The sequence below is a fragment of the Culex pipiens genome, chromosome 3 (assembly GCF_016801865.2).
Source record: "Culex pipiens pallens isolate TS chromosome 3, TS_CPP_V2, whole genome shotgun sequence".
Lineage (NCBI taxonomy): Eukaryota > Metazoa > Arthropoda > Insecta > Diptera > Culicidae > Culex > Culex pipiens.
In genome coordinates, this window is record NC_068939.1 from 4,459,223 (window position 1) to 4,484,332 (window position 25,110).

General features: G+C 35.8%; 1 protein-coding gene across 33 annotated transcripts in view; it reads right to left on the reverse strand.

Annotated features, from left to right (window-relative positions):
• LOC120417793 (potassium channel subfamily T member 2) overlaps nucleotides 1-25,110 on the reverse strand; it is a 367,487-nt gene that overhangs the window by 138,516 nt on the left and 203,861 nt on the right. Inside the window, exon 1 of one of the 33 annotated variants that reach the window (XM_039579970.2) lies at nucleotides 6,437-6,559. The exons of 26 other annotated variants lie outside the window; for them this stretch is intronic. Coding sequence is in view for 4 of the 7 variants with exons in the window: in XM_039579963.2 (XP_039435897.1) it covers nucleotides 5,849-5,905 (57 nt within the window). In the remaining 3 variants the exon portion in view is untranslated. Of the gene's footprint in view, nucleotides 1-5,848; nucleotides 6,122-6,233; nucleotides 6,398-6,436; nucleotides 6,560-25,110 lie in introns of those variants that run through there. 6 more of the 33 variants (XM_052710604.1, XM_039579972.2, XM_039579963.2 and 3 more) reach the window with 6 other exon arrangements.

Genomic DNA, 25,110 nt, shown 5'->3' on the forward strand with positions numbered 1-25,110 from the left:
AGAACATTTTTTAATTTTAAAATGTCGTGTTTTTCCTAACTATGCAGAATTATATACATTTAGTGTGTAACAATACTCTAACATTGAAGAGCAAAAAAAATACAAAAAAAATAGAAATATGAGGGGTTTGCTTGTAGCCATTACGACTTGTCGCGATTTTACAAAAAAACATTACTTGATCCACCTTTTGGTGGTTGGTGCCTTCTTCTCATTTATAGAGTGATTAAAAAACCCACTAAAGTGTCCACATCGCAGCAGCTAAGAGGTCCTTTTAAAAATATGTGATGAGTAAAAAAAACAGACTTCCTACAGACTTTTTGTCAAGCTTATACAGACACCGCCTTTGAGGAAAATGGCATCCCTCTACACGGCTTTTTCGTGGCGACCAGACCCAGCCATTTGAGGTTATAGCCTTTCCTCAGTGAGGAAGACAAAAACCTGTGGGGAAATAGATTGAGTTTATGTAAATTCAGACCATTTTTGTAATTGCTTGTAATTTCAGATGTCAGATCTTGAAAATTCTTAATCCACAAAAAGATCATTTCAGAACTTAACTATAAATATACAATATGGCAAGTTTTCATGAAAAAAACACCCAAATTTATATGCAGCAGTTTTTTAAGCATAACTTTTGATGTGCTTTACTAAATCTTACAAATTTTAAAAGGGAATTATGGGACCCCAAGGCGAATCAAATGAAGGAGAAGGAGAAGGAGAAGGAGAAGGAGAAGGAGAAGGAGAAGGAGAAGGAGAAGGAGAAGGAGAAGGAGAAGGAGAAGGAGAAGGAGAAGGAGAAGGAGAAGGAGAAGGAGAAGGAGAAGGAGAAGGAGAAGGAGAAGGAGAAGGAGAAGGAGAAGGAGAAGGAGAAGGAGAAGGAGAAGGAGAAGGAGAAGGAGAAGGAGAAGGAGAAGGAGAAGGAGAAGGAGAAGGAGAAGGAGAAGGAGAAGGAGAAGGAGAAGGAGAAGGAGAAGGAGAAGGAGAAGGAGAAGGAGAAGGAGAAGGAGAAGGAGAAGGAGAAGGAGAAGGAGAAGGAGAAGGAGAAGGAGAAGGAGAAGGAGAAGGAGAAGGAGAAGGAAGTCAATTCTTCGATTGATTTTATAGCTTTTCCTCAAAATGAACAAGCTAGAATCCCAATCCAATCCATTTGAGTGATTGAATTTGCAGTTCAGGCCAGCGATATCAATTCATTTTTTCGCATCGTTGCCAGAATCTTTTTTTTCATCTTCGTCAGAATTTTCCAATACGTATCGATTTCAATCTACTTCCCAACGATTTTTTTTCTCCATCCTTGCTCCACACAAACCCCACGCCGGACAGCATCTGTCTGGCACATCTTGTCACTCTGCACCCGTCAATGTCATACCCCTGGAACTACTGAAGTGAACATGTGACACCAGCGCCAGCTAAAATTCCGATGAAAACTGACTCTGTCTCCGGCAACGTCGAAGAGTGGGGCCATTGTTCACTCAGACAAGTAGCTGGCAAACTACCTTGACTTGTGTTTTCTTTCCTCCTTCCTTCCTGATGCTGCAGCAGCCTGACGCTCACGTGACATTCATGACAAGAGTGTGGTGCAGCACTATCGGAAGTGAGTTTGTAGTTTTTTTTTGTCATGGTCACCATCGGAAATGGGGCAAAGGTCGAGCCTGAGAGATGGCATCTCCGTCCAGGGAAAATGTCGAAAGTCAAGCTAGTATGTGGGGTGCATTTCAATCCGATTGGAAACAATTCGGTACGATATATGTCGCGCAATAAGACCGCAGTTGAGAGCCAATTTGGCGAACAACATGGCTCAATTTACGCTGCCTGCGAGGTGATAAGATAGTGTGCTGTTTGGATTGCAAACAATAAAAAAGTTAGTACGGGTATCCAAATAAAAACCGATAAAGGACATATGGTGCTGCTTATCAAACAAGAACAAGTTACTTCTGATATGATAGTGTCCATAAAAAAATCCCGATTTTATTTATAAGACTAAAAATTACTAAAAATTTATTTCTAAAAATTATAAAAAGCCTACAACTTTGTCGAAGACATCAAATCGATAAAAATCCTCCAGAAGATACAGATTTTCGAATATTCACATGCCCATCTTCTATAACCAGCCCGCAACATTACACGGAGTCTCGTATCGAAAAGCTTTTAAGTGCTCTAAAAAGTGATGTCCCTATTCAAATTGTACAAAATTTTAAATTTGAAATTAAAAAAAAAACACAATTCTAAAGAATATCTAACTGCAAAAAGCTTTTTTTTTCTCTCTTCGCCCCTCTGAACCGACCTTGAAATGCCACCCTAAAACAAGTTTCATTTCCGGTGACATTAAATTCACGGTATTCTGTTACCAATTTGTTTTAGCTCGACCCGCCCTGACCTCACCCATCTCCCTTACCCAATAAAATTCTCTAAAAACACGGAGTGTGACGTTATGCCATTGAGATCATCGTTCGAATTCCAAAAGTGAAATTCGCTCCCTAATTCACCTCGCTGCCCCTCTGGCTATGAAACAGAAGCTCCGTCGTCTCCTCTCGCTCGAATGGTGGTGTTTATTCCCGGAAATAAATGTTCACTAATGGTTCCATGGAAAAGCGGCCACTTTTGGCACGGAGTCAGCTCGATATCAATCGTGGGAGTAATTAAATTAAAGTGTGAAAATTTGAGAGGGAATTTAATTAATTTTTCCTGTGCGAATCATTCCTGGGGATGGACAAAATTCAATGAAAAGAAAAAATATTTATTTTACTACTTACAATTAAAAATAATCTGATTTTTTTATCATCAGCTTGATGCTTTCGACCAGATCATTCTGAATCAATTTGCTGATTCAACGAATCCTTCGGTCGTCCAAAAGAAACTTCCAAAAGGGAACTAAAACTGATCGATTAATTGGTGACGAGGAAAATAGGGTGGCCCAAGTAGGGGACGACCCTTTTTGTTTCCCCCTCCCTTTTTCAACAATACACGTCATTTGCATAAATCACGAACCTTTTGCCGACTGCTAGTGAAAGTGAGAGAAAGCATTCAAATGAGTCTAAAAATAAGCTTCGTCGGCAATTTGAACAGGAGGAGAGGGAATGGAAAACCAAGTCAGCAGGCGCCAAACAGATGGTAGAAATTAGCATAAAGACCAGCAAATTGAAAGCTTAATGAAGCTTTCGTTTCGTTTGGATTTCTTTGTTCGAACCCGAGCTTTTTTCCCCCTTTTACATTTGCACTCCTCGTTTGTGCCACGGACTGGGAGGAGGAGGCGGAATGAGATTGTTTCTTTTAATGAAGGGTAATTGAATTCCAGGACCAAACTGAGAACCTTTTGATGGAGCCCGAGCCCTGGAGGGTAATTTTGTGAAACAATAACTGCAGAAGCTTTTTTTAGTGCTCTAGCATCGATTGATCGCTCGATTTGCATCGTACGTTCATATAAAAGGTAAAGCACTTGGAAAAGTACTTCTTGGATCCAAGGAGGCAGGAATAATTGAATTTTCGGTTTCGTTCATATTATGTGTGCCTTCATTTTATGTCTTTAACCGCAAGCAATATTATTTTTTTCTTTTCACCGTGTAGTTGTAATTCAGAATTATTAGTCTCGTAATTTTGGTTTTATTAAACAAAATTCAAATAAGTTGAGGTATACAGCAAAAAAAAATTACATCCGGGGATAATGAACTCTAAAATAACCTCTTAAAATACGTAAACTTGCATCTTTGTATGTGTAACTTATGTATCCTACATAAATTGAGGTAAAATTACAACGAAATAGAGTTTAAAGCATAAAGTTGTTCAACGCTCCAAAAATTAAACACTTTTAACTGTTTCATTATAGAAATTAAAATTTTATCAAAATATATAAACAGTACAAAAGATAAATTTAGTAGATTGAAAATTTTCCGGACGAATATAACATTTTTTCGATATGGTTAACAACAATTTCATTTTATACCTGATCTCTAACAAAACGGGAAATGGATTTTATTTCTATTTGACCAAACAAGCTATTTTGTGTCATTGGTTCACCCATACAAGTCTCCATACAATTTTGGCTGCTGTCCATACAAAAATGGTATGTAAATATTCAAACAACTGTAACTTTTGAGTTAATTTTCTGATCGATTTGGTGTCTTTGGCAAAGTTGTAGGTATTGTTGAGGACTATTGAGAAAAAAATAGGTACACAGAAAAAAATTCCACAAAAACTCGATTTCCCAAAATAGGTATTTTTTTATTCTCGAGATTTTTTGAGGAGACAAAAAACCACAACCACAAATCTGCCTCCGAGTTATGAATTTTTGAAAAAATAATGATTTTTGGAAAAAATCGAAAATTTCATGCTAAAATAAATTTGTTGTTATTTTTTAATGCAAAATTGAATTTGCAATCGAAAACTACCGCACAGATTTTTTGATAAAGAGCGCGGGCGTCATATTCAAGGTTTGGCCCTTTTAAAATGTTAGACTTGATTTAAAAAAAATCAAAATATTTTTTTCGAAAAAATCGGAAAATTTCACGAATGTTTCATGTTTTAACATTGAAAATCTGACCATTAGTTGCTGAGATATCGACATTAGAAAATGGTGAGTTGTTTTGGTGAGACTTAGAAAACTTCAATTTTCGTGTTTCTTTTCCTTTAAGCCGCTGTATCTCAGCAACCAGAGGTCTAATCTTAAATGTCTCTTAAACAATTTTAAAGCAAATTTTGTGAACTTATCAAAAAAAAAAAAAATATTTCTAGAAATGGTCACTCACGGTCATAATTTTTAAAAATCGAAAAACTGCAAATATTTTGCTAAAATCAAACTTTCGGTGGCTATATCTTGAAAACGGAGCTCTTTATCAAAAAATCTGTAAAGTAGCTTTCGATTGCCAAACATACCAAAAAATCTCGAAAATCAAAAAATAACTATTTTTGGAAACTGAGTGTTTTGTAAAAAATGATAATCAAAAAATCGGCAAAAAAATCCGTGTACCTTTTATTTTTTCAATAGTCCTCAACAATATCTAAAACTTTGCCGAAGACACCAAATTGATCAAAAAATTCACTCAAAAGTTACAGCTGTTTATATATTTATGTACCATTTTTGTATGGACAGTTGCCAAAATTGTATGGAGACTTGTATGGGTGAACCAATGACACAAAATAGCTTCTTTGGTCATAGGGAAGGCCCCCACAAAGTTTGAGCCAAATAAAAAAATACAAAAAATAAAAATGGTCGAAATCGGCCGACTTCGTAGAGAATTGCTCACCTCATAAATTTAGGTAAAATCAGACCAAAATAAGAGGGATATTCAACAAGCAAATTTTTAATCTTCCAAAATTCAACTTTTTGCATAAGCTGCTAGACCTACCTTCACGTACATTTATCGACCCAGAAACAAGCTCATAGCAAATTTCTGTATGTGAGGGGAGTGTAAACAAAAAATGTCATTAAAATTTCTCGGAACCATTTGAACGGATTTATGCCAAATTTGTTCCAATCGGCTCAGTTTGGCACCCCGTGAGTCCGTATTTAAAATTATTGAGTTTGAGAAAGCGCTTTAAAAGATATACTGAAATAACCAAGCATTGATATTCGACCTCTTGCGAATATATTAGGAACCTACATTTACATAGCTTTTTTACTGACGTTTTTTGTCTACATTCAAATGGAGTCTCCTACAAACAGGAATCTTCAAAATTATTCATAGCAAATTGACCATAAATAAAACCCTACTGATAAACAGCTTACAGTTTGTAAATAAAATAAATCAAATTTTAAGCTAAATTTAAGAAATCATTTCTACACTAAAAAAACAATACAGAACTATCGAAAAGCATGCACGCAAAATTAATCAACCAATAAATTAGGTCAAACACTTACGACTGGTGTTTCTTGGTGTTCTACAGACATTGGTGCGATGCAACTTGCGGGGCTCATCCCTAAACTAGGCACACACTCAGAAAATATATATGTATATGTTACACACCCACACAGAGAGAGAGGAAAAGACACTCATGAAAATAGGAGCTATAGGATATGTAAGACCAGTTGCGGTCGTTTTTTGGTTAAGGAGGAAGCAGATCACAGATACGTTTCAGAAGTAGTAGTAACGGGGGGGTGCGTTCGGTAGTTGTAAGAGTTGCAGAGAGTGGGTGGCAAACAACGGCATTGCTAGTTGAAACTCACGCGAGGAAGCACACACGTACACACCGAGGAAAGTTAGCAGAAAAAGGTTAGGCTTGGTTGTAGAGGGATATTCACATACACCGTTACACTTGCTAGCAGATCACATCGGTACAGTGGGGTCGCAGCATACTACGATACGGTCTTCTATTCTAGAGAGTATATTGAGATATTGCTTGATTGATATTGCTTTTTTTGTGTTCTTTATCTCATAGACAATGGATATCTTAGACACTTATTGCACATTGAATTCCAGTTTGGAGTTTTTGGTCATTCAAGATGTACCTGATATCTTTTGGATGACGACTTGCGACACTGTTATCGGTTCACTTGAATAACTTTTCGTAGCACTATTGTTCCTTGTAGCATCACTTTACTAAGAGTGGATAAATATTCCTTTTATTCACTTTATTTATAGTATATGAAACTCTATCAGTCCTTGCGGGCTTCCGTAATTGACGTTCAGTATTCAGTAAGTTCCGGTTAAATTTCTACTCACTAAGAAGGCGAAACAGTTGCCACAAATGTGCAGTTTCAGTTTTGTATACAATAAGGATGACACTTTTTACTTCCTATTAGTTGTTGTTATTTTGTCGACAGCGATGACGTTTAACACATTATCACACACAATCAAAGTAGGCTCTTCCGCTGTCGTCCCGTACCTACGCCTACTTATGGCACATACAAACACTCTAAAAAGGATTTCCTTGTCCTGCGGTTGAGGATTGGTGTGAATATGTTTTCAAATGAGTTCAGCCGGGAAATCTGCTCAGCCTCAGCTTTTGGTCCTGAAAGAAGAGAATTTTGCTTGTGCTAATTTTTCACTCGACATTACTGTCTGTCTGTCTGCGCTGTCAGTGTTGCCTGCCACTCTGACGTAATTGCTGCACGCGTGTTCTTTTTTTTCGTTTTGTAATTCTTCCAAAGGTTGAGCAATTGGGTGCGAAATTTATCACATCACGTTACGGCTTTAATATCTCACGGAAGCCATTTGGAGGTTATGGGTGGGTGGAGCAACATTTGCGGTTGAATCACGGTTCAGCGAAAATTAGGATTTCAGAGGTGTGAAGTTGGGACGATCAAAGGATGCCTTGCCGGGTGGAAAATTTTCCAATAAGGGTTGATTAAATTTAACGTGCACCGAGTTGTGCTCGAGGGGAATGAACTTTGAACGACAGACAAATAGAAGTGAATCTTTATTTAAATGTATCAAACATTAATTTAACAAACAATTTGAATTATCTGAATCTCACCACAGCTCATTTAAAGGCGTTAAAGACTGTTTTAGCAAAGAGATAGAGCACTTGAATTATGTCTGTTTGTCTGTGTTTAAACCCAGAAACTCATCAGGAGGCGGTTGAGAAACATAAACTGTGTGGTTTGGACAAGTTATCCCTGCGAAGCTCATCAGAAGCAGCAATTCCCTAAGGAAACATGGGCGCACATACACACACACTCAAATAAACTCAACATCTTGAGAAACTTATCCAATTTCGACGGACAACAAACATTCGTTTCCATATAAAATGATAATTTAACCTCACACATGTGGGAAAGCCTCAACAACGGATGATTTCCCTCAAAGCTAAGAAAAGGATCAACCAAAGACTCCAGACACTGTTCAGAGATCTGCTCGCAATCCAACTTAACCCATCGCACGAACTCTCACACAAACATTTTTAATGGACGTGGTGAAATTTGAATCAGACTTGAAGACCAATTGAAGACCGTCAATTGGTGCAAATTTGTTACTCGCAAATAAAAAAAAACACAGGATTAGAAAAAAGATACCTTTTACAGCGACTTCGACACGAACTTTGATTCCAACCAAAGCTTATGTAATCTAATCCAATTTGGTCTAATCTAATCCGAAATATTCTAATCTAACACAGATGCAGCCAGTCCGATGAAAGCATCCTGAAAAGCACTTTCTTTGTCAAGATGACTTATTACCCGAAACTTATTTAAAAAAGAAAAGGGCAGCCATACTGTATTATGTTTATCGCAAAGAGAATTCTGAGCACTGAATGAATTTCACAGAATCTACGGGGAGGAGAGATACGTGGACATACCGTATCCAACGCGACTCAGCTCCGTTTCTTGGCGACATCAGCTCCGATTTCGACTTCTGATTCAGTGACTTCTGGAGATTTAGCGACTAGTACTTCAACAGTAAATCTCATACGTTGACTTTGGCTTTTAAAGATATAGCGATTCGGATTCCGACCGTTCTCAAAAATACCGTGCAAAAAACCAAGTTTCTTCAATTAAATTTGTACTTGATTTTGAATTTGTACCTCATCAAACTCCCCAAAATCTACACCAAATAACGGTTTCCATCCCATTCCGAAAGGCATAACCAACCCCAAACTTGGGTCTATCCTCTCGAAGGCCGGAAATGAAGCCAGAAGTAACCGCACCGGCCTCTCTTGGAAGTGCCACTTTTGGACAAAAACCCAAGCAATCAGGAACATACCAAAACATACGAGACGCAAAAAGTATAGCTTTCCGAAAGCCAAACAAAGTAAGCAAAGTTCCGATATCGGTTGGCGGGTAAACTAGCAGGAGAAAGTCATTCAAGGGGTTGAACCCCGACGCAAGATTAGTTTTCAATTTTCAGTACTCGAGGAAAAAGTTTTTCCCTCACACACGTACACACTTACCGACAATAAGGTGCAGTTTGGTCGGACCTTCAAGCTGAAGGCACGGAGGGTTGGAAAAACTTTTCGGCATGGCCAACTGCGGGCCGTAAACTGCACTTGGCCAAGTTGTTATTGAATGATTACGTGCCGGGCTTCTCGGGGCCCGTGACCTGGACCTCCGGTCCTCCCGGAAAGTTTCCGATGGGTCGGTACAAAGTTATGGCATATCAATTTCAAAATTACCCAAACTTTGATGGAAAAGTGGTTGAAGGATTTTAACTCGTGCAAAGTTGAGCAATTATTCTGGTTTTCAAAGCGACATTTCACCTCAAACAAATTGAGAAGCACCAGTAGGCGTTGAAGCCTTGCCAAAGCTACTCAACTTTCGTCCTCTGCACCAAACCAAACAAACACGTCAAAGCCTACTCTGCCGGGGACGACTTAATGTATGGTTCCACTGGCCGTTGCACGAGTCCATCTCGTTTCTGTCACGTGACTCTGACGTGTCATACGAGGATGATGATGATGATGATGATGAGCAAGAGTGCATGCTGATCAGAAGCTGCTGCTGCTGACGGAGCTGGAGCTCGAGCTCATCTGGCAATACAGGATGATGAGTCGTATATGGGAAGCCGAGAAGAAAATTGTTGACACGCTTCGTCCGGATATGGCCAGGGTGTCACGACCAGTAGCTCTGTCCACTTGCGTGCCTTCAATTTGTGGTCAAAGGGGGTCAGGGTGGTTCATTGCATGTTTTTTTAATCATTTTTTTTAGTTTGAAAACAATGTTAGAAAAACACCATCGAAAAGTAATTTTTTATCTATTATTTTGAGTAAAAGGACCCTATCAGTCTCACAAATAGTTGAACTCGCACCAAAACGGTACGAAATGAAGAACATGTTTGTTGACAGGACCAAAAGACGGTGACGCGATTTGCCTGGTTCAGTGGTCTGTGTAATTTCCATGCTGTTTGTACAGCAAGCGAAAGGACCTACTGGTCCGAATAAACCGAGCAGAGTGATGCTTTGAGGTATTTACTTAAATGGAATGATAGAAAACAGCGAATGTTTTATTTTTTCAATTCACAAAAATAATAAAGCGAACCAACATCATTACTAAACTTTACCAAATTACTTTTATATTTTCATAACAATTAAAGAGCAAAAATTGATATTATTTTAATATAAACGAACAGAAATTTTCACAAAAGTTTAATTAAAAAAACTTTGAAAATCAAACCAATCGCTATAGCGAGTTGGAAAATTGAGGCATATTAGATGACACTGAAAAAAAAATCAATTAACCCCAAATTTCAACTTTACGAAGCTGTATCTCAGTTATAAATATTTTGATTATAAATACTAAAAGGAAAATCTTAGGAAATTATACTAGAATGTCGATTTTTTTATGCAGGGCTGCCATTTATTTATAAAGTATTTGTTATTTGCAAAAAAACTTAAATTTTAAAAATTGCATACAATTTGAAATTTGATTTAGCATCTTAAAAAGAGTTTAAAATTTTGTTTGACATTATTTTAGATTTATTCTAATAATCAATAATTTTTTTTTAAAAATCATGTCTCCGGTACCAGATTTTGCACCATCCTGAGCTCTAGCGCAAAAGATGTTAATAAAAAGTCAAATAAAAAACTTTATTCTATTCCGTGTTCCGTGACGATTCATATGCCCAAATTAATAAAAAATCCAAAGAAAAGTCGAGTAAAACATTTTAATCGAAAGTATTCCTTTTTTTTTAATTTAGACATTTTCAAAAAATATCAACACTGACTAAAATTAAAAATCCTTCTTTGGCCATGGACTGCATCAAAATTTTAGGCTATGATTTAGTATCTAAGCTTTTCTTTTTTTATTCTTTTATTTAGCAAATTTCAAAGATTTTAGGTAAGTTTTTTTTCTTCTCTTGTTAAAAAACTATTGACAGATTATCCAAAGTTGAAAGAATAACAAAAGCTTTGATTATTCACTAATATACATTTTTTTCATAATATTTAAACACAATTTTTGTTTCAACAGCTGTACAATTAAAAAAAACTTCTATTGATGGCAAAATGGCTTCTCAGGTCAAAGGGAAAGCCCCTTAAAAAATTGTTAATATTGTTAAATCAAAAGATCAAATCAGACTATTTCTAACAAACCAATTCAAGAATTGCTAATATTTGAAAGAAACAAAAAACTCCCAAAAATATTAAAAAATACGGGTAAATCTGTAATCAATTCTCCAAATTCAAAAAAAAAAAAAATGTCATCAAAACCACACCAGGACCTGGTGAAGGCCAAGGGTAATAAGAGTGTCCTTTTCAGAATCAACCTCCCCTCTCCGGATAATGATGTGGTTCATTAATCTGATTAGGTTCGACGCCAGCTGGCGCAAATAACACGACAACTCAGCAGCAGCAGCAGCAGTGTGGTCGCTGATGTTGATGTTGATGGTGATGGAAATGATGATTTGCGGAAGTTTGACAAGCATCAGTCTTCTGGTGGGCCTTGATTTGAGGAGATTAGGGTGGTTCTGCTTTAAGAAGTATGACAAATATTCATGAAAATGACGTCAATTGATTTTTTTCCTTCAATGACCAATCATTATTTTCAAGAGCTACTTGAAGTGGACACAATCCGTTCCACAGAACACTCACTTATCCCTTTTCTTCGGAACGAGTCCACTTCTCAATCGATAACTCATTATTCCACCCAGCCGATTTTGAATGGGAGATTACTCTGTGGCTTCGAATGTTTCTTATCAAACGGTTCCGAAGCGAAAAAGAACCAGAATCATCGTTCCACAGTAAAGTCGAGTGAATATTTGTCTGTTTCTGAAGCACAGGACAGAGCGGTTTCCCTTGGTTTTGAGTAAAACGAAGAAATTGCGGAAAACCGCAAAAAAATGTCTCAGTGACATGGACTGCTTTGAGTGAACAAATAATAAAATGTTATTTGTGCTAGCAGAGAGAATTTGCAAACCGGAACACAGGAAAAAAATTGAAAGCTTTTCCCTCACGTCCGCCCCCTGAGCGGTAATGAAAATTGAATGAACAATTGGAAACGCTTCCGGTATTTTTCTGGGGAAAACAAATCTATTTTTGTGCAATCACAGCAGTCCGGCGAATTTGGTCCCAGCAGAAATCAAGCGCGCGACCGGGCACTTGCCTCCGGCAAGGGTCGAGCTTATCGGTTGACTTTGATCTCAGCGTGCCATGAAATAATGAAATGATTAAGTGCCTAGGGTAAATTTGCAAAAACTAACTTTATTCAACATTTGAAAAATGATTTACTGTAAAAAATAATGTAATAAAAGCAGAAAAAATTGCCAAAAAAATAAAACCATTTCACTGAAAATTACCCTTCCAAGCTTCGTTAGTAAATTGCTGATGCAGGAGATAAAGTACGTCCTCGCCTTTAGTATGTCCCATTAGCATGGAAGCCGCGAGCAACCCGAGCAACGAGCGATCATCTGATGAGTGATGAAAGCAGCAAATTTGCTCATTTTTTATACCCTCTCTGGGCTAGGTTATACGCTGAACCATCGAAACGAAGTCGTTTCTCTCCTCGTTAGGTGGTTTGGAGGCGATGATATACAAAGGATTACGTCCTTAAATGAGGTTAAAAATGACAAAAGTTAGTTTTAAGACAAGTTTTGAAAAATTGGCTTAGATTTTTAAATACAATTTGCACAAAACCACATACCGTAAACCGGGGTGACTTTGATAGGATTTCAATTTGATTTTGGAATATTTTCCAACAGGTAAGGTTATTCTCAAGATTATTATTTTTAAAACATGTACTGGGGTAGGCCACACAAAGTCCATGCACTATTTTGGAAAAAAAGTTTTTTCAATAGTGTTTAGAAAAATAGTTACGTTAAAAATTCTTAGTTTAAATTCCGGGGTGACTTTGATAGTCATAGTTTTTCTTGTTAAAATCATATTTAAGATGTTCAAATTTTATTTGTACGTTAAATATATCATCACTAAAGTAGTTGATAAAGTTTTTAGGAAAAAAATCAATATTTATACTTAGTTAACTAAGTTTATAAGCTTTTTAGCAAAATACATATAAATTTTGGGTAAAATTGTTAAAAAGTCGGAACTTTGCCTGAAATTTGTTAGAACTAGTTTTGTTTATAAAATTATCGATTTATATTGCATTTTATACTGAATTCAAAGCACGAATCACAAGTTTTCACATTTTACATGAAATTTGTTCAACTGAAATTGCCTATAAATTTTGAATTTTTTTTAAATTGTGTTCCAAAAACACACATTATTTATTATTTACAAACTTATTTAACCTTCTCCTAGTGGAAAATTGTCCAAAGAATCCGAAAATGCATTCCGTTTTCCGATTCGAAATCATGTTCATTGAGAAAATCAAGACACTTTGAGAAGTTTAAAATAATGACTTTCATCAACATTTTTTAAATTATAGTTAACTAACAATTTAAACTTCTCAAAATTTTATGAAAACTTCTTCTTGAGGTACTTTGAACACTTCTCTACCACGGTCAGTATGATTCTAAACAATTCCGTACGTATTTTAATTGTACTCTTCATTTTGCGGAAAAATCTCAAACCTATCAAAGTCACCCCGGCTATCAAAGTCACCCCGTTTTACGGTACAGTAAAATATCCAAGAAATCAACAGTTTCGTTCTAAATTTTCCCCATCCCCCAAAAATAAACGTTGGTGGAAAATCGAGCGTGCCAAAATGTATTACCTGCTTCCACAAAACATGAAGTGGGTGGGCCAAGCAACCTCCCCCCTCCCCTGAGCATGTTTTCGCCACCCGTCGACGCTTGCTGGTTCGTTTTAGCACCTGATTTGGCATAAATTGTTTCCGGCGGAAGCGTTTGCTATGGCTACTTGGACCGTCCGCGTTGGAAGGTTTGAATTTGTTTCGGGTGAATCGCTAACATAACAAAATATTTGAAAATTGTCCAACTTTATGTTTTTACGTGTATTTTTGTCCGCAAAATCCGAAGCTTCCCTCAGAATTGAGCCAAAGTGTCATGATATCGATTATTGGTCAAATTTTGGGTTTATTTGATAATATAACATTTAAATCCAAAAAATGATCGAAAATCAATATTTTGACATTTTGGCTCATTTCAGAGGGCAGATTTGTTTTCAGCGAGCAAAATTACATTTAGTAAAACATATAGTTGAAAAATTTTCGAATTTCGTTAAGATGCTCCCAATCACCTTTCCCTCGAAAATTAGGCATATTCAAATGAAGATATCTCGCTGCGCTTTTGCAAGATATTTATGTTTTAGAATTGCATCTTGTTTACCTTAAAATGGATTGAAAAAAACGAAAATGATTATATTTTAGAGATATTAAAACATAACTTTTCTCTAGAATTTAACCCTGAATTGATACGTAAAAAAACTGATTTTTGGAGGTTTGCTCAAATACTTTCTCTAAATTTGATCGTAGGCAATATGCCCATTTTAATCACTCTAAGCCGTTCGACCAATTCTCATCACTTTTGCAGTTTTTCGCTATTAAATCAACATTTTTAGATATATCAACAATGTAGAGTTGCTTGCTCACTTTTATTTGAGCTATTTGTTACTTTGGAACAGTCAAAAACACTTTATGAAAGCTGTAATTCATGATCAAAGTGTTGATAGGCCGATAATAGAAATAGGCTGATAAAGGGTATATTTCTCCTAGAAGGCGAAGATTGCGAGATAAAATTTTGGTGACTTGGACAATGTTGCTTGGAATGGCGCAATCCTGACAATTTTCTAGAAGACATATAATATTCAAAAAATAATCCTGATAGTTTCCAAATCACCCTAATTTTCAATCAAACCTTCCTTCCCGTTTGCAACAATTTTTTTCAAGACACTAGAGCGTCCAATTACCCGTCCAAGGAAAAAATTTCAAAAAATAAAATTTTTATTTACCTTGACCAAATTAGATGAAAATTAAAATGATATAATAAAACTTTTCAAAAAGGGTTGTTCGAGAAGCACGTGAGCTATCAAGGGCGTAAGAGAGATAAATATGAATAAAATATCGTTTAATTTCAACCACTTTAACATTTTGAAAATTATTTTAATCTAAATAATTTATTAGGCCATATAACCATATAACTATGATCATACCATAAATGGAACCATAAAAAATAATTAAAAAACAAATTCGTTTCATTTTCAAATATTTCAAAACTTTGAGTTGCTATTGCATGAAATAGTGTTTCAAGTCAAATAGCGCTGGAAATTAGATTTTTAAGGCGAATTTAATGATTATCTAATTATTCACAAGTTGAAAATACAAAATCTGGAATAAGTAATTTGCCATGAAAACCATTATTTCAGCATGATTTTTTTTTTCATTTCAACTTTAGGGTCACTGAGCCAAATCGAAAAGCAATTTTATTGTTGTGGAGCATGGATTTTCACTGTCCAAAAACTTTAAATAAAAAAAAATACTGTTCAACAAAAAATACTAATAATATATTTTTTAACTAGGTACGATTTAAAAGACAGCATGAAAAATTATAAAATTTATATATTTTCTCAAAGTTTCATGATTTTTTACAAGCAGTCAAGCTAATTATTGATCCTCACACTCATTTTGACCGTTAACGTTGTTGTTCTGTACAATTCTGTTGCAAAATATTTATCAGAAACAGGATCAGAGTAATTTTCGTTAAATTTCAAATTCCCGGGATTTCCTAGGAAATTTGCTGAAAATTTCCCGTTTCCCGGGAATTTTGTAACTCCGTTAAATTGGACGCTCTAAAAGACACCAAAACGCCAAAACATCACCCTTTTTGCGGAAAATCAATTTTCCACCTAATTTTGCGATGCGAACCACTGTGCATTGTCCTTGTGAAAATTATAATGAAATCGGGGCAAATTTGGCAATATTTAAGATAAATATCCCTTTTTAAACTGTGATCTCAGACAAAAAAATTGAACAATAAAAATTACTCATTAATTTTTGTAATCCTGTTTGTAAAAAGATGCCAATAAAATTCAGAACACACAAATGATTAAATTTCTGAACTATAAGCCCTAATAATGCTACAAAAAAAAAGAAACAAAAGATCCCGAAGCAAAGATAATTACGTTGAGCTACTTTGAAAAATAAGATATGTTTAGATTTTGATGTTTTGTATAACAGAAATTTGAAAATGGACGAACATAATTTGTTCTTATTTTAACCGAAATTATAAAAAAAATATAACGTTGTACAAAATAAATGACTCCAAAAGCTGTTAAAAGAACAGTACAGACTCGATTATCCGAAGTCCTAGGAAACATTTCACTTCTCAGAATCAAATCGCAATTTTGTTTTTTCGCTGTTTTATTTTTTTATTGTTGAGCTTAAATATTACCCCTAAACTACTATAAAGTAATTTAGAATTTTCAAATCCAAGATAATCGAATCTTTGAATAATCGAGGTTTCGGATAATTGAGTCTGGACTGTATAGGTTTTTATTCATGTGTTGAAAAGAGAAATTTTCGCATCGCATCGCACCGCAAAAAAATCATCACCAGTCTGGTGAAAATGCTGTTTATTAGAACAAAATGCTAAAATTGCAATAAAGTCAAAAAGCAACACAAATATGAAAATTATAAAAATTGGCGAAAATGCTCTCAGTTTTCTGTTGATTGATATTGATACACCTAAAAACTGTAAATCCGTTGATTTAACTGTTTTTAATCAAATGTTTCAAACAGGAATCCTCTCTAATAGTCTCCCAAATATCAAAATCAAACATTCACGTGATACTTCACCTTTATTGCCGTCAAGAGCCCAATCTCGAACGTTTGCAAAATCATCAAAAGTTTCCCCATAACTTAGCATGGCATGATAGCACTCAAATAGTTATGCATGATCCTGTTTTTTTTTTATTTTCATTGCACAGTAAATCAACCTTTTAAAAAATGCACCGTGATTTTCATTGACGAAAATTAAATAATTGATCTAATGCGATCTACACTCGAAAATTCTCAATTAAAATTTAATAAAAATTGACAGTGCCAAAACTTTTTTTCCTCTCCCACAATCAACCATTACCGCAGGAGTGCACCTTTGCTGTGGTGGGAATTTCATCGCCCCCACGTAATTAAGTTGAGCACGTGCAAACCTGCAAGCACACACAGCCACGCACGTCACAGCTTAAACATGAACTGCCAATTGAGCTGGGAGTGTAAATTCACGACGCAACGTGACACATGTAGTGATATAATGTCGATCTGGGTGAGATGTGAGTTTCGGAGGGTGTTGTAATTGAATGCAATTTTCTGAAAATTGCTTTTTATATATCTGCATGGGATAAAACGTAAACCACGTGTCATGTGGGCTTTAATCTGGCCTGTCAATTTGCCTTTTGTGGAAAGCGTGTTTTTCTGTTGAGGTTATCGGTGACATAGAACAATAAATTTGAAATTTAGCTCATTGGTGCGACGTCCAGCAGTAATCTGAGTTAAGCTAACCACAATTTATTTTGATTTTTTTTGTTAGACTCATAATCGTAATCCCCCTTCGTTGCCACAAATTGATCAAAGTTAAACCCACAACCGACGGTAAAATTGCAGTAAATTGAAACGTTTATTCACCTGTCACCCCAACAGAAAACGTCGAAAAAAAAGAATTCTGAAAATCCATGTCAATGATAAAATCTTCCGCATTGCTTTAGAAAGAGGATTCTTTCTCGTGAAATTGCGTGTCTATTCAGTGTCTAAAATTAGCGCAGGGAAGAAAATGTCCGTTCCATGGCCTTTCATTCACAATTGGTGTAGGTTACACTGGTCTACGAATTATGTTTTCCGTTCAAGCTTGCTAGCAATGGGGCAAGCTTTAGGGAGAAGACCTAAGGAATTTCAGTAAATAATTTTGTGAGACAGTGTCATAATCTGGCAAGGAAGACCTAGCCCAAGACGTCCTCTATTGGCAGGCAAGACGTAAACAAATGAAATAATTACACGCTGTGACATTTATTGAAACGGAAACAACGTTGCTTCTGGTCTGTTCGTCCTGCCTTCTCATCATGATGCAAACATTGTTCACCGAACCCGGAAGGCACCTTAATTTTCCTTTTCAAAGACATTTTTTTCCAGGAAGTGTTGTCTTGCTCGCTGAACTTGCATCGTCACCATCTAGTCGGCCTCGACGCCATCAAAGTTCAATGTTCCCTTGTATAGAAGAAAATCACCGATTCGAAACCCCCCTCCTTTCTGTAATTAACGAGCCCTCTGTTCAAAGAGTTAACCCGGCCGAGAATTCCAGTTCAGTGACAGCAAACTATTTTCGCTCGACGAAGCAACCTTTGCCCTCCGGCACGGAACGCCGCGCGTTCCGTAATTTGACCGAAAATTCACGCCACCGAAATATTACGCGCCACATTGTTGTTCCCGGTGGTTCCGGCCAGCGCATGGCCTGCTGCGATCGATCGATCGGAGTGTGTGTGTGATGAAGATAGTTTTCCCGGAAAATTTCCCCATCATAAAATGCAGGAAAATTGAGCCCTCCACGGTTGGACGGATTCTGTGAGGGACGTTCGGTGTCGTCCGGAGGACGATACGATGGAACAAAAGTCTGATCTGGACACGTCCATCACGTCGGCCACCGCCATTGATGGGTCCGGGTCAATTTATTTATGCGAGCTCTGGCAATTGAATACGGTGGGTGTGTGAGTGTGAGTGTGGTTTTGTGTGTGGGTTTTTTGGTCCAATAGATCCAATATAGATTAGTGGCGTTTAGGGCAATTAAATCAAGTGGCATCGAATTCCCGGAGATTTCCGATATTGGTGTCAATTAGAGATTGGCGCGCTTGGCATTTACCGGGATGACATTTGTGACAACGTAATTTGAGGGCTGTCATTTCAGCGCCACTGCGCTAGGTTGTGCTGGTGCTAGTTATGAACGCCATTTTGTAATCTTTCTAGTGAAATCTTATGATAAAATTACAGAAACTTCTTGTTACTTATTTGGACGAGACAGAATCTTTTTTTTCCTAATTTCCAAAAATAATTCCAAGTGGTTTTTGGGCTTTACATATATTTTGAATCGAAATGTAGTGCATGTATATTTTCATTTATTGAAATGCATTTTTCTATTCATTTTTCGACTAATATCCCTAGTCTAAAAGTTTTCGCTTAGTTGCCTTTATTTAATCTTTTCACATTTAATTAAAATTTCATATTAAAGCAACTTGTCAATTTAACAATTGAAATAATATAAACTTTCTGCGACATTTTGCCCAGTATAATTTTTTGATGTTTAAATCTAAATTTTTAAAAAAATTATTAAAAATCCATGAGCAAAACATAAATTATTTGTTGACGAAATCTTCAATTTCTTATTCAAAATCAGAACAGGAAACAACAAAGTGGTATTTTCTAACTTCCACGTGATTTATCCACCCAAATAATCAAAAATCGTGGAAATTTGACAGAACTCAGAAAACCCGGATGATGATTTTAAAGATCAAAGGCACCATCCGTAAAGTATGTCACGCTCAAATCGGCCAGTTGCAGTTTTTCATTATTTTTAATTAGAGCACATGTTTGTCCAATTTTATTTTTTTTTTGAAAAGCTGAAAAAAATTCTACATTTTGCTTTTTTGAACTTTGTTGATACGACCCTTAGATGCTGAGATATTGCCATGCAAAGGTTTGAAAACAGGAAAATTTATGTTTTCTAAGGCTCACCCAAACAACCCACCATTTTCTAATGACGATATCTCAGCAACTAATGGTTCAATTTTCAATGTTAATACATGAAACATTCGTGAAATTTTCCGATCTTTTCGAAAAAAATATTTTGAAAAAAATTTAATCAAGACTAACATTTAAAAAGGGCCAAACATTGAATATTATGCCCATTTGAAATGTTAGTCTTGATTTAATTTTTTCCAAAATATTTTTTTCGAAAAGATCGGAAAATTTCACGAATGTTTCATATTTTAACATTGAAAATCGGACCATTAGTTGCTGAGATATCGACATTAGAAAATGGTGTGTTGTTTGGGTGAGACTTAGAAAATATCAATTTTCCTGTTTTTAAACCTTTGCATGGCAATATGTCAGCAACTAATGGTCGTATAAACAAAGTTCAAAATCGCAAAATATAGAGAATTTTCTAATCTTTTCAAAAATATTTTTTTCAAAGGTGGACAAACATGTGCACTTATTTCAAAAAAATGAAAAACTGCGACTATTTTCAAAAAAAATACCTAAAAATGGCTTTAACTTGAAAACGGTGCACTTTATTAAAATTTCACTAAAGTACTTTTTGATTGCAAATTCGATTTTACATCGAAAAATGAAGTTGAAAAATTTGTGCGACCAATATTTCGATTTTTTGAAAAAATCAGTATTGATTGAAAAATTCATAACTCGGTCAATGATTTTTTGCACAACCTGGAAATTTCTGAAAAGTTGGCATTTGATGTCCTCTAAAACATATAAAAAAAATAAAAATAGTGTTTTTTTTGCAAATCAAGTTTCAGTGACAAAAAGTTAAATAAAAAATCACCAACATTTTTTTTACCTTGTATCATTTTTTTCAGTGTATTCCATATCCATACCTACAACTTTGCCGAAGACACCAAATCGATCAAAAAATTCCTTCAAAAGATACTGATTTTTGAATTTTCATACATAATTTTTGTATGGACAGCTGCCAAATTTGTATGGAAAATTATATGGACAAACTAATGATGCAAAATGACTTCTTTGGGCATATCGAAGGCACCAAAAAAGTTTCAGTCTGATTAAAAAATATAAAAAAAATCGAATTACCGAAATCTGAGAGAACTGCTCGTATGTTTTGCTAACAATTTTACAAATGATTTATATCACGATTTTTTATTTAAAAATAACTTATAAAATTTACTTATAATGTCTTTATGGATGTTATATTGATTATGTTGTTATTTTATAGAATTGATTTGAAAAAATGATAAAATTCACGGGATTTCTCGAAAATATTTAAATTTTACGACTTTCACATTGTCCACGAAATCGTGAAAATTCACAAACCATAGTTATCCCTAGACCTAGACTTTTCAGCAAAAAAAAGTAAGCGGAAAGTAAAAATTACGATTTTTATTTCGCTTTTTACTACTACAACTTTTTTTTTGAATCCTCAAAAAACGAATTACTTTTATTATCTTTTTTCAAATTTATTTCAATTGAACTAAAAAAGGCAATTTGTGCTCGAGTTGAGACATGATTTCCTTTGAAAAAAAAAAATTAGGAAAAAAATCACCCGAATCAACCCGAATTGAAAATATTTTTTCGATGCAAAGTTAAAATTGCAATCGAAAATGATAGTCCATATTTTTTGATGAAGTTCAATGTTTTCAAAATATATTATCTGTTCTTTAAAAATAATTTCGAAATTTTTAAACCATGTTCAAACATGTAATTTTTTCCCTTTTCAACAGATATTGAATTTGAATTTTTTGTTAAGAAATGGGCAGATAATTTCACATAAGTTTCACCTTTTAATACTGAAAATTGCGAGTTGAAAAATTAAGGCACAGATAATTTTTAACATTCCAACGCCCAAGACTCCAAAAAAGTTGGAACGGTAACTTCAACTCAATGGTTCTCGGGCATAACTCAACCAATCAAGATGATTGTTCTTTCCAGTGATTTGTTAGTTGTCTAGATGACTCTAGAACTTTGCAGAACTTAATTTGATCAAATCTCTAATTTTTGCGATCAAAAATATCGTTCCAACTTTTTTTTTCGCGTGTAAAAAGAAATCGCCAAAAATTCCGCGGAGACAGTCGTTTTAAAAAGGTGGAACGATGTTTTCGGTCGTAGAAATTACAGATTTGTTCAAATCAAGTTCTGCAAACTTTTAGGATCATCTAGACATTCTTACAAATCACTGGAAACAAGAATCGTCCCGATTGGTTGAGTAATGCCCGAGAACCAGCGAGTTGAAGTTACCGTTCCACCTTTTTTGGGAGGCTTGGGCGTCCGTGTAAGTTGGGCATGCGTTGGGCGTTCCAGTGTTAATAAAATTAAAACTTTAAACCAACCAGCAGTCCAATCAACAATGTCAAAGGTGAAAGAATATAGGAAGTTTTCTCGGATTTTCGTAAATATTTTTTGAAGGGTTTTTTTTCGAAAACACTTTACAATTACTTTATCATGAAAACGATACAGTTTATCAAATAAGGTGTAAAGCCACTCCAAAGCAAAAGATGCCTTTTTAATAACATTACATTTAATAATACATATTTAAATACTCTAAAAACTTAAATTGAACAAACAGTTATTTTGAGAATGCAACTCAGAGAATTCGGAATTACAACATGAGAGATTTACAGGATTTATTTCAAATAATAATAAATAATCATACAAACCTTCAAATTGTCAATCAATGTTAAACAATCCTAACGTTATGATTACATTTCCAGCAATTGGAAATCCGCTCCGGTTTCAATAGTCCCCCATGTAAAAGCCAAAAGGGCAAATAATAACACATCCGACGCAGGTTGCAATAGACTCACCTAGGACAAAACGAGCCCTTAATTATTACACAGAAGCGCCGAATAGTTCCATTTTCAAATTTAATTAACAACACAAACTCTGCTCGCGCTGCTGCGAAAAAGCTTCTCCATTTCCGGAAGAAGGGGGCAAAACTGGGTCGCATGAAATAATAAACACGTGTTGAGCCGATTTAACACGGTTTGCCACGTTCAATTTCGTTGTCCCCGAGGGAGGGGTAGAAGGGAAAATCCATTATGCACCGTGCCGATTGTTTTCACTAGTTTTCCAGCCAATTACACCACCACCCAGGTGTGTGCGAATGAGCTTGCAGTGTTGCCAGTCAAAGTGCAATTATGCAGCCATGTTTCGTTTCGAGGAGAAATGTTTGTGTGTGCAAAGTGACAAAGTTGCAAACGGAAAATGGCTTTATAATTTGGCAAAGTCGCTGACGCTGCGTGCCCCCGGTTCAAGGTCGGAAAATGCCTTCACGCCCAATTGAGTTTATGGCGCCCGAATCCCATTTGTTCTGCTTTTATTTCCGGCGGCGGTGCCGGTTTCCTCTAACTTCAAACCTGCGGATGACACAACACACTCCAACTCTTACTTATAAACTCACACATTTAAGAGTGTTGAGAAAGACACCAACGACGGCAATCATAATGATAGTAGATATGGAATCAATTCAACTGTCGAGGAAAGGTACACGGTGGGGTAAAAAGGTATAAATTGTAAAAAAAATATCGTAATAATATTCCATTCATGTGTGTAAAATTTTGAGGTAATTTTACATCTTATAGGGAGTAATTTAAAACCTTCAAATTTTACACTACCCAAATCAGGAAAAAGTAATAAAATATTCGACTTTCGTTGAATTTGTCACATTTCACCCCACACATCCCCGCCACTTTACACTCTTTGTCCTTAAAGTTTTTTTTTCTCTCAAGACAAGGGGAAAAGGGAGTGCTATCACGAAAAGTTCCACCGATCGGAAGGTGGGGGTCTTCAGGGGAGCTGGTCGACTTTGAAAGTGTAGCCGATCCTTGGCATGCCGTCTCCGACGCCGTCGTCGCACGACTCTTGTTTCGATCCCGACATTGAGCGGAGAACAGCAGAAGAATAAAAAATCGATATCTTTTATGGAATTTATTTTTAACCAGTTTTTCGATTCTCCTTTCAACGGTAATGTGATAAAACACAGACACATACACACGTGCACGGTGGGTTCACACATACAGAATATCCCGGATGTTGTGTCGAGGGAGAGGGGGGAGGGGGGGGGGTCGAAACCTTTCCTGATGGGTGAAAAGGGTTCCGTTCGCGTCGTTCCAGGTGGGTGACATGCCCTTCAACTGAGCATGAAGAGGGGCCATAATAATAATATTAATTTTAAAACAACGACAAGATTTCGAGGTTTTCAGTCCTGAAAAAAAAATTACAACTGATGGCAAGGTTGTTTCCACATTATCATTATAACTATTAAAATTCAACATGAAAAGTAAACTTTTTTCCGGAGGCCACACACCTGCTGCCGACTGACGTTCGAACATTGTTAGGGGTTGAATTTAATTAAACTCGTCCGTGGTGGGAAAAGGAGAGAAGGTGCACACCGACTGGCAGCGATTTCTTCGGTTGATTAGATCATTATCGAAGTTGAGTTGGTGGCGAAGCCATCCCTGTGAGACTTTGTCTTTTTCTATTAATAATTGATACTGCGCCATTTCTGTGCAAAAGTGAGTGATAATTAAGGCATCTTATTTTTTGTATTCCATATGACAACCAAAAATTCAAGATTGAATTTTGTTTTAAGTTAGTCGTTTTAACAACAAGCAGGATTTCTTTTTCAGCGTGTAAATACGAACGGTTTAAAAAAAAAGCTTTGCAACGAGTTCTGTTCAACTTTTCTTGCAATCCCAAGTAAAAACTATTTATCTGTGAACTATTTATTTTCCTACATTAGTTTGACGTCCGTGTGATTGGCCGATTAAATAACAGAAACAATTACAAAAAAAAAACATTTTTACTTTTCAGCGCTAAAACTAAGTAGGCTTTTATAGAATGACAGGAAAAGTAAGCATTTTCAAAAAAAATTGAAAGAGTAAAAATCGTTTACAAAAAATATCTTAAAAATAGCGGGTTATTTTCTTTACCTAGAGTTGTATTTCCCAAAATGATGATAGTAGTTCTGTAAAATTTCGCAAAGTATAAAGAGATTTTCAGTTTAATATTTTTTATGGATGACGCCCTGTGGCAAAACAAACTAATTTACGTCATTAGTTTTTCCGTACAAGTCTTGATAAACCAAATTTTCTGATCGATTTGGTGTCTTCCATAAAGTTGCCAAATTTTTATTTTTTCCTTGAGTAAAGTAAAGGCGATTGAAAACTATTTTGAGTAAGCAGAAAAAAAAAAATATCATATTTTTTATTCAAACAAGGAACATTAAGGCTGTTCACAATTTCTAAATTTTTTGACGATAGATGGGAAAAATACGTGGTGGGTCTCGTGGCGCAGGGGTAGCGGCTTCGGCTGCCGATCTCGATGATGCTATGAGACGCGGGTTCGATTCCCGCCTTATCCACTGAGCTTCTATCGGATGGCGAAGTAAAACGTCGGTCCCGGTTTCTCCTGTCTCGTCAGAGGCGCTGGAGCAGAAATCCCACGTTAGAGGAAGGCCATGCCCCGGGGGGCGTAGTGCCAATAGTTTCGTTTTCGGGAAAAAGACGTTAAAAAATCTAAATTTTGATTATGTTTTCATTTTTTTTTTGACAGAAGCATATCTGTAATAGTTATTTTCCACACCAAAAAAAGAATATCGCGGCATGAAATTT